This window comes from Octodon degus, unplaced genomic scaffold (genome assembly GCF_000260255.1).
Source record: "Octodon degus isolate 3935 unplaced genomic scaffold, OctDeg1.0 scaffold00008, whole genome shotgun sequence".
Lineage (NCBI taxonomy): Eukaryota > Metazoa > Chordata > Mammalia > Rodentia > Octodontidae > Octodon > Octodon degus.
In genome coordinates, this window is record NW_004524584.1 from 9,118,514 (window position 1) to 9,136,259 (window position 17,746).

The 17,746-nt window shown below is 35.7% G+C and overlaps 1 protein-coding gene across 2 annotated transcripts in view; it reads right to left on the minus strand.

Annotated features, from left to right (window-relative positions):
* Dnajc13 (DnaJ heat shock protein family (Hsp40) member C13) overlaps nt 1-17,746 on the minus strand; it is a 136,348-nt gene that overhangs the window by 28,734 nt on the left and 89,868 nt on the right. For both annotated transcript variants that reach the window (XM_004625017.2, XM_023705210.1), the window contains 13 exons: nt 17,312-17,466; nt 16,402-16,447; nt 15,903-16,057; nt 14,393-14,594; nt 12,197-12,312; nt 10,876-10,954; nt 9,280-9,415; nt 6,481-6,665; nt 5,389-5,463; nt 4,423-4,542; nt 3,328-3,507; nt 2,550-2,717; nt 962-1,075 (listed from right to left, as the gene is read on the minus strand). In XM_004625017.2, the coding sequence (XP_004625074.1) occupies nt 962-1,075; nt 2,550-2,717; nt 3,328-3,507; nt 4,423-4,542; nt 5,389-5,463; nt 6,481-6,665; nt 9,280-9,415; nt 10,876-10,954; nt 12,197-12,312; nt 14,393-14,594; nt 15,903-16,057; nt 16,402-16,447; nt 17,312-17,466 (1,731 nt within the window). The remainder of the gene's footprint in view (nt 1-961; nt 1,076-2,549; nt 2,718-3,327; nt 3,508-4,422; nt 4,543-5,388; nt 5,464-6,480; nt 6,666-9,279; nt 9,416-10,875; nt 10,955-12,196; nt 12,313-14,392; nt 14,595-15,902; nt 16,058-16,401; nt 16,448-17,311; nt 17,467-17,746) is intronic.

Genomic DNA, 17,746 nt, shown 5'->3' on the forward strand with positions numbered 1-17,746 from the left:
CTCCCCAGCCCCATCATAAGGAATTTAGGATGTATAAAATAACATGTAAAAGAATACACACTGTGAAGTGCTAAAGAGATGTTACTAACTAGCATAGAACAGATACGTGAAAATGTAAAGCTTGTTCTCTCTAGATCTGTAATTGAAAAATTTTTATCTGCAGACTTCTTTATGGTTAAAAAACAATTATGAGTAATTCAGTACGTAACTGTAGTAACTCTAATAAGTTTTATTTCTTTTTTTCTTTTTCTTTTTTTTTGCGGAACCAGGGATTGAACTCAGGCCCTTGCACTTGCCAGAGAAGCGCTTATTCCACTGAGCCATCTCCCCGGCCCCTCTAATAAGTTTTAAAGCTATAAATGTCACTGTCTTCTAACCACAATACTTAACCACAGAGCCAACCATGTGGCAAACTGGTAATCCAGGATTTCTTTTTCTCTCTTATCCTATTTCCTCCACCTCACCCCATGGCCTTATAGTTTTTTCACTAGAAGGTAGCAGAATAGGAGAAAATCTTAATTTCAGTACTGGAAAACAACTTTGATTTACTGGAGATTCAAGTGCACAATTAAAGTAAGGGTTTTGGGTAGAAAAACTAAAGTAAAAGATACTCATATGTTAAGTAGTAACAGTAAAAAAATTCCAATGTATAATTGTGTAGACTCATATGCTGTTTTATGAGAGGAAAGAGAGGAGGAATAGGAATTTAAAATAAGTTAAGATGTAATAAATACATGTACCAACTCCCCATAATGAAGGTAATCATATACTTCAAACATATACCAATAGAAAAAACAAATTTTTAAAAATGGCATACTGTTCTTAAATGGGCCAGCAGGAAGCAAAAGCTGTTGATTTATCACTGAATTCACAAACAATGAATTTGTTTCATCAGTACTATTACATATCCAGAGAGTCCATCAGAATAGAGAATTGTGAAATTTATAAAACAGTAACATACTTTTTTAATCATGTTTTCTTGTTGTGACTCAAGAAACTCAAGTAGTTCTGCTCTCGTAGAATTATTCCATATCAAGTAGGGGTTCTCAGTATTGCTGTTAAGCATCTTCAAAATCTAGGATTCAAGAACAGTACTATATTATAACATTTAAAAATTGACAAAAGTTGTCATTTCTTTCAAATATCTACTGTATGCCAAGCACTATAACAGGTATCTTAAGTACAGTGGGTTTTAATAAGTATCTCAATAATTTAAACAAGTTTGTATTTGAGAAAAGCAAAGCTGTATCAAATTATTTGCTATAGGTCTCACAACTAGTAAGTGGTGAAACTAGAATTAAAAATTGAATCTGAGAAAAGTATATGTAGCAAAAACTTAGGGGTCAGGTAAATTATGCGCACACCCTTGGCAGGGTCCTAGGTCTGAGAGGACCCTGGAGCCATGACCCAGCACGGGCCACTTTCCACCAGACAGCCCTCTGAACTGAGCATCTTCCCACATGCAACTTATGGGTTAGACTGAGATGTTTTTTTCCTTCCAGAGTTTGGAATCAAGTGTTTATTACAAGTGAAGTATAATACTATCAAAATATTTATTTTTTCATTTATGTGACATGCTAGACTATGGACATCACTGGCCATTTTTACTTTGTAAATATTACCTAACTTTACATCTTTACATGAACTATCATAGTAAGACTATTTCTGTACCCTCAAAAAAACAAAAAAAAAGTAAAATTTGAGTTTAATTTCATATTCAACATTTGTTCTGCTAAGGTGAAAATTCAAGACTTCTTGTAATAAGCTCTCAGTAAATACTCTCTAAAAATTATACCATATTTTGAACATATACATATAGGTATATTTAAAATTTGAAAACAAAATCTCAATCTTTATGAAACATATCCCTATAAAGGCCAATGAAGTTTATGGCAAGAATGATGGCTCTAGTTTTCTTGGCCAAAACCTAATCCAAGGCTGCACTAAGGCATTCTGAGGCACAGGTGATGACTGTTTAGCCATCTAATGAGCTTTGCTTTTGCTTAGTGCTCCAGAACTTTAAAAAGTGTAAACACAGATGTCTGATATTTCCTTAAATGTTTGAATAAAATTCTTTTTACATTTACGTAAACTAGGAGAGAAGAGTGGTCTATAACTTCCATCATACACAAAACCATCTGATCCTTTTTTCAAAAGGTTAAAGACAGATAAGTAAAATGACCTGAAGAGGAAGAGATGAAGGGAATAGAGAATGGAAGGGAAGAGCAAAACAGAATGAGCTTCAGTCCTATGACTTCTAGTACTCTGCCCACTGTGAAAACATCATTCCCAGGACACTTTCTTGTCCTATCCATTCAGCACTCAAAGTTGTTAAAAATTACAGTAGGGTCCACAGCTGATAAATACGAGGTCAATTAACCCTTGGGAAAGCTAAATTTAAAGAGATATTATCACTAGCACTGACTTACTGAAATAGTGGTATTTCCAACATTCAGGTTTCCTAGATGGATCATTTTTATTGTGTTTCTTTACTTTTAGAGGCTCCTGCATTATTCAATCAAAACCCAAGCTACTTCTGTAGCACGTACCTCAGTAGCACTAACCACAGCAAGTTTTCTAGCAACATAGGGTGTCAGCATGCCAGCTAAACTTTTCCTTACAGGTGGATTTTCTGGGGTTCTTTGATCTTCAGACAAGTATCCTCCAAGGCGACTTAGAGCATGTACACTTAGTTTGGCAAGGCTGTTAGCCACTTCCTATTGTAAGAAAATTAAGATATTAAATTAGATCTGTTATCTTACATGATAATACACTAACTTTATGGAACTGAAATTATATAGGGTATTTTTAAGAAAGAAAAGAAAGGTATGACAGCCCCAAATTGCTATCAGAAAGCTTATACATTTTGTCTATACATTTTTTTACTTAAAGGAAAAACCACTAAATGTTGTACTCATTTATTTCCAATGTGATGTCTTACATTATCACATTCAGAAGGAGCATGAGGAGCAAGGGACAGGCAGGTGGACTTCCCTGCTAGTAGTATACACAGATAACATGGAACAAGGAAAAGTGAGACAAAAATAACCTCTATAAAAATCAGGTAAGCACTCAAGTGTTTGTGGAAGCTAACCCTCATATAAAGTTGACTAAAAAAATATTAAACTATGTCCAATATATGCTATTAAAAGTTCGCTTGCCTTGAACAGACTTAATTACTATCTTTGTATTTTTTTTAAGTCCCCATTTGCTATCATGAAAAACAGGCATCCCCTGTGGGTTCTGGATAGCTGAAGTTTCACTTTTCACTAATTATCAGCAAACTGGGTTTGGGTTCAAATTCAGTAGAGATTTTTTGTGAGTTACCTGCTGATTTGTTTCTTCACTTTTTTGAATGCCACTCTCTTCTAGTGTATAGTCATAATTAAACAGATAACCAAGCAAATGCCACAAAACTCCAGCCTGAAATAGGTGTGTCTGCAGACAGAAATCCACAGCAAAAGAACTGACACATTCTACCCCAAGGGCAGCCACCCGTGGAATACCCTGAGGAAAAAACCAACAGAATTTACAGGTTAAAAAATGATCCCAAGAGAAATTGGTTGTGAATGCATGTCAAGCTGTCTATCTTAATTTGCAAAATATTTAGCTGTCTCTTCTTACATTTTCAATTTCATTTAAATCTGAACCCTTAGGCCTTGAAGCCTAAAAATAAAGGCTGAGCATGGTGGGCTCGTGTCAAAAAAAAAAAAAAAAGTCTAAGATAAAAGAACACCAAATTAGAATTTTTGAGATTACTATTCAAAGACGTGCAGATACAGCTTTCCTGATTTCTAGTGTTTGTAACTTTTAAAAATAGCAATAAGGCATCAATGATAATGCACTAGTCATCTTACGTATATTCCTTTTGTGCAACCACATACAGATTTAACTTCACTATACCAGAGGATATATCCTCATTTAAGGCTATCAAGTAGATACAGATGAGTACCTATTTTATCAGGTTTCTTATTTCAGGATACCTTAGTCCAGGGTCAGCACTTAGTTTCTACTCTACATCATAACTTACCCTGCCCAGTTCCCTAAAAAAATCTTTCCAGTCAGAGTTCTTCCCTCAATAGTTCCAGATTGGGAGGTTACATGTTTTCAGATCTCTAAAGCCTTTCTCACCAAGCAGAGAATGAACATTCAAGTTTAAGTTTTACCTGGACTTTCATTAGACTGACTTAGTCCAGCTATTTTCTCTCCTTTAGAAATTAGATGAGAACAACTTCTTTTAGATATGCCACACTAAAGTCTTTTCATGGGCCAGCCTAGGGACAAAGCCTTCAACTGCAGCAGTTTCTGTGAAAAATGCTTTGAGATCCAAGTAGCTTACTTACAAATAATTTTGGGAAAACAATCTGACTACCTGACAAGGAGACCACTGCTAACTGCATTCAGAAATATTATCAACTCCACCTTGCCAAAGTAGAGCACTCGACAGAGGTCCTTGATGATGCCAGGCATTTCTGTGATCTTCTCTCGGCACTCTTCAAACTGAGCAGCTACACTATAGCATTTACTTATGTGCCCACACACCTGCAGATAACACAACGGGGGAGGGGGAGAAGAGTCCTATAAGTGCTCTTTACACAGAACACTGCAGAAATCAAATCATCAGAAAATTCTGAACAATGCTTAATGGCATATATAATGCTCCAAAATTAAACAGAAGGTTTCTACTATGTCAGCAGTCTTTCTCAGTAAGATTTCTAAGACTGGCAAACCATGGCCACTACAGCCTATGGAAGTTAGCAATCATAACTTGCTCTGTGTATTAACAGTAAGCCAAGAATGATTTTTATATTTTTAAAGATATGTGACATGAAATGAATATATAAAAGACTGTATAAAAAGATCTACTGAGCTATCTCCCCAGCCCACTCTACAGCTTTTTCACATGGCAGAATATTTCAATTCTATCCAAGTACCGTAAAACTAAAAATGATAATTTTCCATCAAACAACTTACCTATTATAACCCTAAAAACTGTCAATAAAAGCATTACATCATAGGAGTAGAGATGAAAATTATAGAAGTAGGTGGAAGATATGTGAAACAAGAGTAACAAAAGTTACACAATGACAAACATCTGCATCTAGTATGGAGACACATGAGTTCAGAATACTGTTATACTCTCTAGTTTAATAAATTGAAGCTAACACATCATAAGTGATTCCTAAAGTGTGACACACAGACTCATCCATCAGCTTCACCCAGAGACTTGTTAGAACAGCAGACTCACAGACTCCACACCAAAAAGAGTATTGCAGAGACAGAAGCTAAGTAACCCATGGTTAATGAGCTCTCCAGCTGCTTCTCATATATGCAAGACTGAGCTACTGGTCTAGTGTAATGTCTGGGAACCTTACATTTTAGCCTTACCTGTACTGACATATCACTTGGCTTACTAGAGCGATTCAAGACAGCCACGCAGCGACTAAATGCCTCCTGTAATACCTGTAGGAAAAGAGGGCAGCAATGAACTTTCTAATTTTGAAACAGTAACCTGAAAGCCATTTTTTGGTAAGGATAAACAAACTTTTCAAAAAGTATTATTTTTTTAATTAGTACATGTTTTCAGTACATTCTCTGTGGGGAATTGGTATACATACATAACACACCTTTTTTTTCCCCCTGGTGATTGAACTTAGGACCTTATGCTTGCTAGGCAGGTGTTTATGCCACCGAGCTATCGTTTTTGCCTTAATTCTTTTAAATAACCTTTAAATGTAAGATACATGGTATTTAAATGTTGTTTTAATATTTATTAAATAAACAATGACTTTTTTTTTTAAACAATGTATTTTGTTGTTACAGGGCCTTACTACCCAGCTTGAACTCATAGTGATTTTCCTGTTTTCAGCCTCCCCAGTGCTGGGATTAGAGATGTAAGCCACTATGCCTGATTTCTGTGGCTGGCTCAGCCTGCCCTGGGGTTTTGGGGCTGATGCTGCATGTATTGCCAGGGATGGAACTATGGTCCCCACACTTGCCTAATCAGGCACTTTAGTCCATTGAGCTATCTTGTGGACCCAACAAAGGACTCTTGAAAGTTCAATTTTTTAAAAGAAATCCTCCCAAAACCTAGACTTCAAGGAACATTACTTTTCTTTTTTGTCTTCTTGAGACAGGATTTTGTTATGTACTTTAGGATGGCCTTGAGCTCACTTTGTAGCCCACGCTGGTCCAAACTCACAATCTTTCTGCATCAGCTTCTGGTGCTGGGGATTACAGGTATGTGCCACCATACCCAACTTAACATTCCTTATCTAATTCTGTACCCAATGTTATCTAATTCCAATTAAAAGTTATACTTCATTTCTACCTTTAGTTTTATCTAGAATATTGAAAATATTGCATTATATCTGCTGGAATAAGTTAAAGGAGAAACTGTTTCATTTACATACGTACTTAGGGTGTCATTTAAGGTACCTGAACTAGCATACAGATAAGCCCAGAGGTCATTCATTTTACCTGTATTCCATTCTCCCTCCTGAGCTCCTCCGCATTGAGAGCTGAGCAGTTGACTGTGTGGAAAGCTAGCTCAGCAGCCGCAGGCAACAATGGGGATTCTTTTGAGAAAAGGAGGTCATCTGAAGTTTCCATTGTTATAGTCCTAATTAGCATGGGATATCCCGCATATTTGTAAGGCTGCAAGTCTGAAACAATAAAAGATTAGTGTTAGGAAAACAAAAACCAACAGAAACACATTATGCCATGGCTTTAAATCATGTTGAGACTATGTTCAATTATGCTGCCTTAAACAAACAAACAAACAAACAAACAAACAAACAAACACCCTTGAATTTCTCCTAAGTTCAGTTTGGAAAAACAAAACAAATGAATAAAAACACAACTTAAACTTAGTATGAAAGACCATGTAGGGTTCAGGGAGAGCTCAGTGGAATAAGTGCTTGCCTGGCAAGTGCAAGGTCTTAAGTTTGATCCCTGGTACCACCAAAAAAAAAAAGACTTTGAATCTTTTCTTTATAGTAAACTTACTGAGGGCATTTCTCTAAGATGTTTCCATCTTTAAAAAAATATTTTCTGATAATTAACTGTAATTGGTTTTGATCTTTCCTTTTGTTTTCAGTATAGAGGACTAAACCTCTGTATCTCTGTACTTAGCTATACCCCCAGTCCCTCTTTAAGTCACTAAGTTGTATCCAGTCTGGGCTTGAACTTGTGATCCTCCAGCAAGAACCTCCCAAAGTGCTGGGATCCTAAGTGTGTGCCACCATACCTGGCTTTGTCACTTTTCACCTGATGACAGTAAGATACAATAAATACATCATAAATTATATTAGCCTTTATGATATGTATCTTTTTAGAAGAAAAAAGTTTTCAAGAAGATGTTTCATTTTTGTTTGTTTGTTTTATTTGGCGGAACTGAGGATTAAACTCAGGACCTTGCACTTGCCACGGAAGTGCTTATTCCACTGAGCCGTCTGTCTCCCCGGCCCCATGAAGATATTTTATTTAAATGAGAGTGAATATTTCATACTCATCTTGCTGGATAACAAGTACACTTTTTAAAATTTTTTCCATTAAAATAAAGTTTTGAAAATATTTGTTATTAGAAACATATAACAGTGTTAAACCGTATTTGCTAATTCCATGTTTTGATAAGCAAATTAAAAGCTAAAGGTGGCAAGTATAGTGCAATTATTATTCTTTGTTATTTTTATTAGCTTATAAACTAATCTAAAAAAACTGGCCATTATAAGTACCTCCATAATTTCACTTGAAATCATAAAGGCTTTTGCTTTTGAGACTGACCAATAATTTACCTTAAGTATATGCATAAATGCAGTAAAAGAGAAGAATGAATTCTAAATCCTATAAGATCAAGAACCATACCCCAGAACCTAATGAGTATAAATCCCATGTGAAGAACAGAAGATATATTTGATAATAGATAAACTATTGCTAAACCACAGCTGTACCCTGTAACTTATATAGTTATTAGCCACTATAAAGTAAGGGTTTTTAAAGAGATTTCTAACCTTGTTCTTAGTAGTCAATGCCACAGAATTAAAATGTTTTCTATGTGTTCTGTTCAACTCATACAAAAGTAATTCATTGTTCTGCTTAAAGGTCAAACTGCTAAATTTTCAGGCTGCCCTATGCAACAGTACTTAAAGGGTATTTTCAATTACCTAACATTTCTTGTGTTTATCTCAGACCCTGACTGTCCTGTCTTCCTTCTCCAGAAACATCATCCTACTATACCAAATGAGTCTCCCACTTTCTGCTGTATGCCAACTTCCATTTCTAAGCCAATGGGCATTTACCATAGTGATCCCAACTCCCATATTCCCAATAAATCATTAAATGGTTTCAGCAAACTCCTGGCTTTCTGGGCTGCTACTACTAGGGCTACCACAATGAACTTGCAAACGTGCTTGAGAACACTACCCAGAAATCACACCATTTCATCAATTCCAGTGTCCTTCTGTCCCACAGGACCCAAGCGTCTTGTGAACCACATTGGGAAATGGGGTATGTAAGAAGTAATAAATAATTGTTTAAAACCTTTCTACTGCTTTTAATTCCTAAACATTCTTGATGCTTTCAACTTTCTGGGGCTTTTGGAGTTAGAAAAGGCATAGTATTATTATGCATAATGTAACAACATTACATGATTCTTAAATTTTAGATCCCACTTAATGTCTTAGATTTCATATAGGATGAATTGCTGCTAATTAGTTAAATACAAAAATAACTCCATGGAAAGGAAATGTGAACAATGAAACCTTGTTGGAAATGTACCATATTGAAAAAATATAGGTTAAAAAGGGGACGGTATGGGCCGGCTTGATTGCTCAGTGGACTAAAGTGCCTCCTTAGGCAGCTGCATGCAGCGATCCCCAACATGCCATGCCAGCCCCACCCCCGGGACACGCTGAGATGGTGAGTGAGACTGGATGTGGTGGCACGTGCCTGTAATCCAGCACTTGAGAGGCTAAAAACAGGAAGATCACTATGAAGCCAATCTGGGTAGTGAGACCCTGTACTATAATACATTTAAAAAAAAGAGGGAAGAGAAGGTATAAGACAACATTTTGGCCTTCCTTTAGAAAACTACTTTTTTCCTGTAACAAAAATGTGATTCCAAGAATCTTTTGCAATAATTCTATTTTTTTTAAAAATTTTTTCCATAATTTTATTGATAATGCAATAATTCTAAACCTACTAAGATCCACTATAGAAACAACATGTCTGGCTTAGCTAGTAGGTATATTAAAGCTTGTGAATTAACAAATGCTTTACCTTCTTTATGCCGGTTGAAGAGGATGCTCTGTGTTTTCAGAATTAAAATGATATTTTCTGGATCTGGCCCATCCACTATTTTTGTTGATTTTGTACATAAAAATTCATATGCTTTATTTACTTTTTCAAACATGTCCTGTACAGGCAAAAATAACTGAATTTTAATTCATATCTCATACCAGAACTTAATACAGTCTATAATTCAACAGTTTTTATAGTTATTTTTTGCATTAAGCAATTAATTCCACCTGTAATCAAGTTGGTATACTGTTAATGTAAAACTACTACTGTTTAAGGAATATTTCTTCAAATAAAAATTTTAGATATCCTGTCAGTATGTCACATCAAACTTAAAGACATTAGAGTCTGAGGTAACATAGAAAAACTATGGTAAGAGCTTACTGTTTATTGAGCACTATGCTAGGCACTGTGCTAAATGCCACTAATATATAAATTTTTTAGTCCTTAATGCATTGGAAAGCCAAGTAAGATTTTGGAGTAGCATGACATAACTTAGAAACACAACCCTCACACAATGAAGTAAAAGTAAATGGAATAAAACCAAAGGACTAAGAGAAAAAGAAAAAAAAAAATTAAACTACCATTATCTCAGTTTATTATCCAAATAGCCATGTAATATGAGAACCATCTTTGTAACATTTTTTACATGAGGACACTAGAACTCAGAGATTTTACTAAACTGCTTAGAAACACAAATAGGTGGCAGCCCTAAGACATACCACAGTTGACTCCAAAGTCTACACCTCTTAAAGGTGCACATGACCTATACATTGATTTCTGTGTCAGTTTTATGTTGGCTGACTACTGGAGCAATCCAGGGTACTTTAATACCTGACAGATTAAGCCTAACAATTTAACAGGCAACTTAAAAACTGTCTTATTTTTCTTTCAGAAGTGCTGTGACATGCTCAAAAAACACAGCACTACCACTTTTTGATTTAAAAAAAAAAATGCTTTACCCACAAAAATGACATTTTTCCAATGTTACTTCTTCCTATTCAGGCACACTGTCCGTTTTCAATGAGAACCACTGACCTGGTATCAGTAGAAATTAGACAGTAAGTCCTAGTTTTAGTGGTTATTTTATGGCTTCATCTTTAACAAATTCTCATCTCAAGGTGGGATCAGGGAATGCTGGCAACATGTGATTTCAAATCTGAGACAAATCTGCTATTTTTTTTTAGTATGATATGAAGTTAGATGTCATTAGAAAAAAATGATAAAAATACTCAAAGCAATCTTGGATGGCAAGGGCATCTTCTATGAATTTATTAAGCTTAACTTTATTCCTTCTAATTATTCTTATAATTGCCCACTGGAGTTAATTCACAGCAAGGACAGAGAATTAATTTTCCTATGATATTAGTTACAAGGGCAAACTTCTGTTGAACTGAGGAAGGAAGCGGTGTACTCACAGAAAAAATGGGTATGTGGCTAGAAGCTTATTAAGCATACACTAAATGTACATTATGAGGCAAGTTCTGGCACAGAAGGTGGTACTGTTTCTTTCTAAATAATAAAAGAGCAAAAAAAAAAAGTCAACCCAGCAGTCCTAATTACAAAGGCAGTACATACCCTCCCTTCTGGATTCTTATCAGGGTGGTATTTTTGTGCAAGTCTGAAGTAAGCCTTCCTAATCTTGCTCTCATCATGCCTGTTAAGTAGAAAAATTGTTTCATGAATACAGTAAGATATAAGAAAACAATGTTTGAGATCCTTTTATGAGGAATTGCGTGCAATCATATGTATTAGGCATAAAATTAAACTCCCTAAAACAAGATTATTTTTTATGTTACATTCATAGGTGAATTATCCAAAAACATTTTCTATGCAAGCTTATCATTTCTTTTAAACTATTAAGGTTGTATTTTGGACTTGAAAAACTCAAAAATTTTTAAAAACTCAGATATAAGGACTGGGGATATAACTCAGCAGCACAAGTGCCTACCTGGTAAGTACAAGGTCCTGAGTTTGATTCCCAGCATCAAAAAAGCTAACCTGTATTTGCCAAAATATTCAAAATACCAATTCAAACTCTACAATCCTAAGTTATTATATAAGTGTTTCAAAAAGGTACAAAAAGTTTTAAACTGTACTTGAGAAAATGGCTTTTCAATAATTTTTCTCTAACTATCCCACAAGACTCAAGAATCTTCATTGATAAGAGTACTACTTTAAATCTACATTCTTTCCAAATGTATCATGTAGTATCCTAGTGTGGTGGATGACACTATATCAACTTGAAATGTCCAAAGCGTGGCTGGACTGGCTCAGTCATTCCACACCCTGGGACATGGTGGCCCCGTCCTAGTGACTCAGCACAAAAAGAGTACATAAGGAGTTGAGCAAGGCTTCTGTGTGTGCCTCTTCCGTGGAGAAGCTGCTTGACAGAAGCTGAAGCTGCTATTGTTCCTCCTCTGTTCTTTGTTGCTTTCTGCTGCCATGAACTATTGTCGCTGAGTACAGATTGAAAATCTGCACAAACTATGAGCTAAATAAACCTTTTTCCTTCATTATGAATGTCAGGTATTTGTCCCAGCAAGGAGTGAAAAGTAACAGACAACTAAGCATACTCTTCCTCACGCATAACACAGGTTGCAAAACGAAGGACAGAACCAATTAACAGAGTAACATAGCGTTAAGGAAGGGAGACAGAGGACAAGGCACACCAATACAACGTGTCGATAATGAAGAACAATGAAGAATGGAATTTGACTGACAAATTGGCGACCTATGAAAGGCATGTAAACATAGTTCTGCATGTTACTCTCACAGATGTGCATCAAGGAATAGGCAAAAACATTAAAAATGGCTGTTCTAAAATAATTTTGTTTCTGATGTTAATATTTTAAAGCAAGGCAGACAGTTACTATTGTAAAACTGAAAATTAACTCACGGTCCTTGTCCTTGAGGCAGATTAAGCACTTCATAAGCATCATCTATTGACATAGTAGGTGGCTTCTTTTCCACCTCCTTTTTCCAGGCATCAAGGGTATCTTTCAGAAGCTTAACCTACAAAAAAAAAAAAAAAAAAAAGAAAGATGATACAATTTGTATCTACTGGGCCAGTGAAACAGCTCAGTGGAATAAGTGCTTGCCTGGCAAATGTAAGGTCCTGAGTTCGATCCCAGGTACCACCAAAAAATAAAAATAAATAAATAAATAAATAAATAAATAAATTTATCTACCAAGGTTAACTATCTCAGAATATAATTTTCTTTTTTGGGAAGGATCTAAAGGGTGTTCAGGGTCTCACCACTAGATAGGACTCATAGTGCTCCACCTGTTTATAGCCTCCCAAGAGCTGGGATTACAGGCACGTGCCACCACGCCCAGTCTCAACTGCCATCTCAGTGTGCCCTGGAGCCAGGCAGGCACGGCAGGCCTGGGGATAGATCCCCTGGCCCCTGCGCCTGCTTGCAGGCGCTTTAATAGGCTGAGCTATTCGGCCAGACCTAGAATATAATTTTCAAGTTATAAAACACTTGTGCTGCATTTATTTAAATCGACATTTCAAGGCTATGGAAGTAACAGCATACTGAAATACAAATAACAAAAACCATCTTCTTAACACTGTTAAGTAGCAAGGTATTTACTACAAGACTGTTTCCTTCTTCATTTTTGTTTCCTGTGGTCCTGGGAATTAAATACAAGGAATACTCACTGACTTCCCTAACTTTTTCACATTCAGACAAGATCTTACTAAACTGTCCAGGTTGGTCAACTTGCAATCATCAAGCTTCATCCTGTCAAATAGCTAGAGTTACAGATTTGTAGCACCATGTCCAGCTACTTCCTCTATTTTTTTTATTCTGACATTTTGTGTCTACCCTTAATTTTTAAGGAAACATTCAGAAAGCATGAAATTAATAAAGGATACATGATAATAACAAAGTAAACCATATATTATGGTATGCTTTTCAAAGCAATCTAACAGTAATTGGTATGCTGACACTCAAAAAATGTAAAGGATAGTAAACTTACACTGGGCCCTAAATAAAGAGATCTTCTTTTTTTTTTTTTTCACGACTACATGCCAAGGAGGTCAGTATTTTTTGCTCCGAATGCCTTCAGGGCATGTTTGGCTGGCTTGAGTTGCAGGGATCGAACAATAGCAACCTGAGCCTGACTGCTTTGTTGAAGCAGCCGAGGAGGTCAGTATTTTACAGACTAGGAAATACAATTTTTGTATAAAATTTCAAGTATGTACTAAGATTGAGAGAGACAGCTACATGTTTCCCAGTCAATGGTGGCACTGGATGGAAACCTAGATCTGACTAGTTAATTCTGAACAAGTACCAAAGATGACCTATTTTAATTTGGTCACAGTACTGTAAAGAGGCAGTGATTTATGGTAGAAACTCCAATTAGAAAATCTTTTAAGAATGATAGCATACAACTTTGGTATCGGAACAGAACAACATGAGCATCTAGTCCTACTTTACTCTATGTTCCTATATGTATCCAAAAGTTCATATAAGAGGTTCTAAGGATACCAAGCAAACTATATATGAGCACTACATGCCTTTTATGTGTGCTAGGAATACTCACAATGAGAGCCAAAGCCAGTTGATTTATTGCTATTACCACTATTTTAGAGATAAGAACTAAGTATTTGAGAACTCAAGATAATGCAGTGAATGTTAAATAGATATTAATGGCCAAGCAGAAGCTCTATCTCAGACTGCCTACTTCTAATACCCGTCATCTCAATCAATCTGCTATAAAAACAAGCCGTGCCAGACCAGGAAGACAGCTCAGTGGCTGAGGCACTTGCCTGGCAAGCACAAAGTCCTCAGTGATCTCCAGTATCAAAACAGGAAAAAAAAAAGCTGTGCCAAGGTTTTACGGTACAGAACTGTCATATATACAGAATGAAACAGTTCATCCTTTCACAAAATACCAAGACTGTAAAGTTCTTAATACTCCCTGAAATAACTACCTTTATTTACCCAAATATATTACATTACACAGTTATCCTGTGCTTCTGTAGATGGAATACTTACAGAAGCATCATCATTTTTATCACAGAAGGGAAACATCCCAGAGGATGCTTTTATAACTTAAGAAGGCACAAAGTAGGCTAACTTACCGGGTCTTTAATTGGCCAATCTGGAAACCGAAGTGTATCACAGAGTTGTTTGAGGTAATAAATATTACAAAACAGTTCATTTTCTAACTGTGGATAGTTGATAACTGGGATGGGACAATATTGATAAAGTGCTCTTGTATTACTCTGAAGACGAGGTGTGAAATCAGCAAGATGGGCAGCAATCTTCTCTATCATGAGGCGCCTACAATTACAGAAACCATTCATTCATTCTGAAGGATTTTATTTTCACTTTTTTTGTTTTTGAATCAAGTTATTTTTATTTTTTCCATAATTTTATTGAGAAACAAATAACAATGAGACAGTTTCAAATCAAATTGGTAGGACAGTTTCAATAATTAACACACTGCATACTGTTGAAGGATTTATGGTAAACATACAAACTAACTAGATGTATCTTTTTAGGATAATGCAATTATCAGCTTAAGACAAGAACTTCAAAGTATGCTACTCAAGATCTGAGCAGAGAATACTGATATATTCAGTCCTTCCTATGGAAAAAAAAATCATCGATTACGAGGTCAACTAATAACCAGTGAATTCAAGCTTGCTTTTATTCCAAAAAAGAGCTCATGACATGGTATATATGGTATTTAAGTAATTTACTATGGCTAAGACCTAGCCCCAGTAAGTAAAAACTTGATTTGGCTAGTACACAGTGATACAGCTTTTAGATGGGGATTCACCAAATTTAAGAAGAAAAATATATACACAAAAATGTTGCTAACATATTCATATTCCTACATATTTATTCTAATGAAAAACTGTTAGCCAACAAATGATGAACTACAGGTGAACCTACTCCCAGAAGTCCAAAGATAACCAGTGGGTGCATGGGGAGTGTGAAGTGGGCAAAAAGAGAATAAATGACTCAGACAATCAAATGCCAGCCATGTGACAGAACTGTTGGCTTCTACCCACACAAACTACTTTGAAACTGGACTTATGGGGTGCCAAGATTTTCCTGGACAGAACATGGTTGGATATTACTATCTGCTTCATAGAGCCCTGCTTTTTTGGTGTTTCAGTAAGCTTTAACATTCTTTTCCTTAATAAAGGCATTCCATAAGAAGGCAAACCTTCCAATAGAGGTCAAAGTGTGCTGGTTAGGAAGACCTTATCCTAAAAGTATTTTAGAAATACCTGGTCTGATATGCTATTTGTGTGCAAAGTTTTGAATTAGTGGAGTAGTATAGTCCTATTTCCAAATATCCAAGACATGTGTCTTGATTTTTCTCCCTGTATACTCCCTACAAATAATAATTCACCACCTAAAGTCTTATCAGTTCTATAAATGGACTTAAGAAGCACTGGTGGTACTAGGGCTACAGCTCTATTAAGGCAATTTTGCCAAATCATGTTGAATAAAAAAGCTCAAGGCTTTGTCAAAACCCATCACTTGATCAGGAATCTACTATCACTTTGGATTATGAAAACATAATTCAACAGAAGTGAGGGTTCTAGCATAAAACACATTCAACTGGTTATTTACCTCATTTCACTGCTCCAAATTGCTTCTGGAGTATCAAATTCTCCTAGAAAAATCTCGGAAAACTTCTCAGGTTCATAATTTTCCAAGTAACAAACCATTGCTTCAGGTAAGATGTGTCCAAGTATACTTCTCTGAACTATATCTTGTCCTTTTGTCTTTAAAACAAAATCAAACCAAATGTAGTGAGAAACACTAAAATTATCTTTCACTTTTCTGATAAACACATTATGGTCAGAGTATATTTTACAAAAGGAACACAAGTAAAACACAATGCTTCACACAATTTATATTCACAGAGGTATCAGGATAGAATTCATAATTGGGCATTATTTTCAATTTAAAACCAGCTTACATTTTCTCTATGAAAGGTAACATAAATAACAATGCCTGACCAACCTCAAGCCCTAAAATCTAAGTCAACACATACAGCTTAGGAAATTTATACAGTGATAACACAGCTTTCTCAGTGTCTAATATACAGAGGATTAATCAGGCTTACCTCCTCTGACTTAAAAGCCTGTTTGGTGTGTGTATATTTCAAAAACCTAGAAAGAAAAATAAAATTACCTGTCAAACACAGGAACTAACCTGCTTTTACTGACCTGTTTCTACAGACTAAATAAAATTAAAAAGGCAACTTATAAATCATATTCCCAGATTAATTTCTGATTAAGACAAATTAAGTGTTCTAGAAAGCTTTTTAAAATATGTAATAAGCTATATAACAATATGAAAAATGACTTTTTTAAAAAGAAAAAAATGTAAAATTACATGCTAATAGTTGTAAATACATATTAAAATGTTACATGATAAAATTCATTAGGTGCAGTAAAGTGATACAATTCTTTTGTTTCTTTTCTTTTTGTATTTTTAGGGAAGGGTCTTCAGGGTCTCACTATTAGATCGGACTCATAGTGATCTGCCTGTTTATAGCCTCCCAAGAGCTGGGATTACAGGCATGTGCCACCACACCCAGTATCAACTGCTATCTCAGGGTGCACCAGGGGCGGGGCCGGCATGGCAGGCCCCGGGGATCAAACCCCTGGCTCCTGCGCCTGCTTGCAGGTCCTTTAATCTGCTGAGCTATTTGGCTGGCCCAAGTGATATAATTCTCTGTGTGTGTGTGTGTGTGTGTGTGTGCGCGCGCGCACATGTGTATGGTACTGGGGCTTGAACTCGGGACCTTATGCTTGCCAGGCAGGCACTTACACTGCTGAGCTATCTCCCCAGTCCTAAGTGATATAATTCTGAATAATTTTCTCCCTACCCTTTGTCTAAAATTTTAGACAGTCTTTAGGTAATTTTAACGATAAAAAAATTAAGCAATGATATAGTCACACAATTCAATTTAATAAGTCTGCTCATGTGTAATCCAAATAAATATTTTAGATTATCCTTAAAGTTATTACCGAGCAACAGGAAGCACATTAGAGCCTGTATACATCATGATAAAGAAAAATGCTCCACTCAGATATAGACGAGGTAACTGCGGGTTATCTTGCATGATATGATATAACAAAATAGCAACTTTCTCAACAAGTATAGGGTCAAAGGTCAGCAGGAGCTAAAGAAAAAAAGATGGGGTAAAATATTTTGGTTAATTATCAAAAGTGTGCAAATTATTTCACGTTTATGCATTTTATATGCTGAGGTTACCTTCTTATATATATTATAAAATTCTGTAGGATTCTGTACAGTTATCATTCAAGAGCTTTGAAAAAATTCATTCTGTAATATTTAATACCAAAAATAAAATATCAATTGATAATTTATTAAAACATTCTTAGAAAAAGTCAAAATATATCTGAAAATATAATTCTGTCAAGATATTGCAGGTAAGGGCC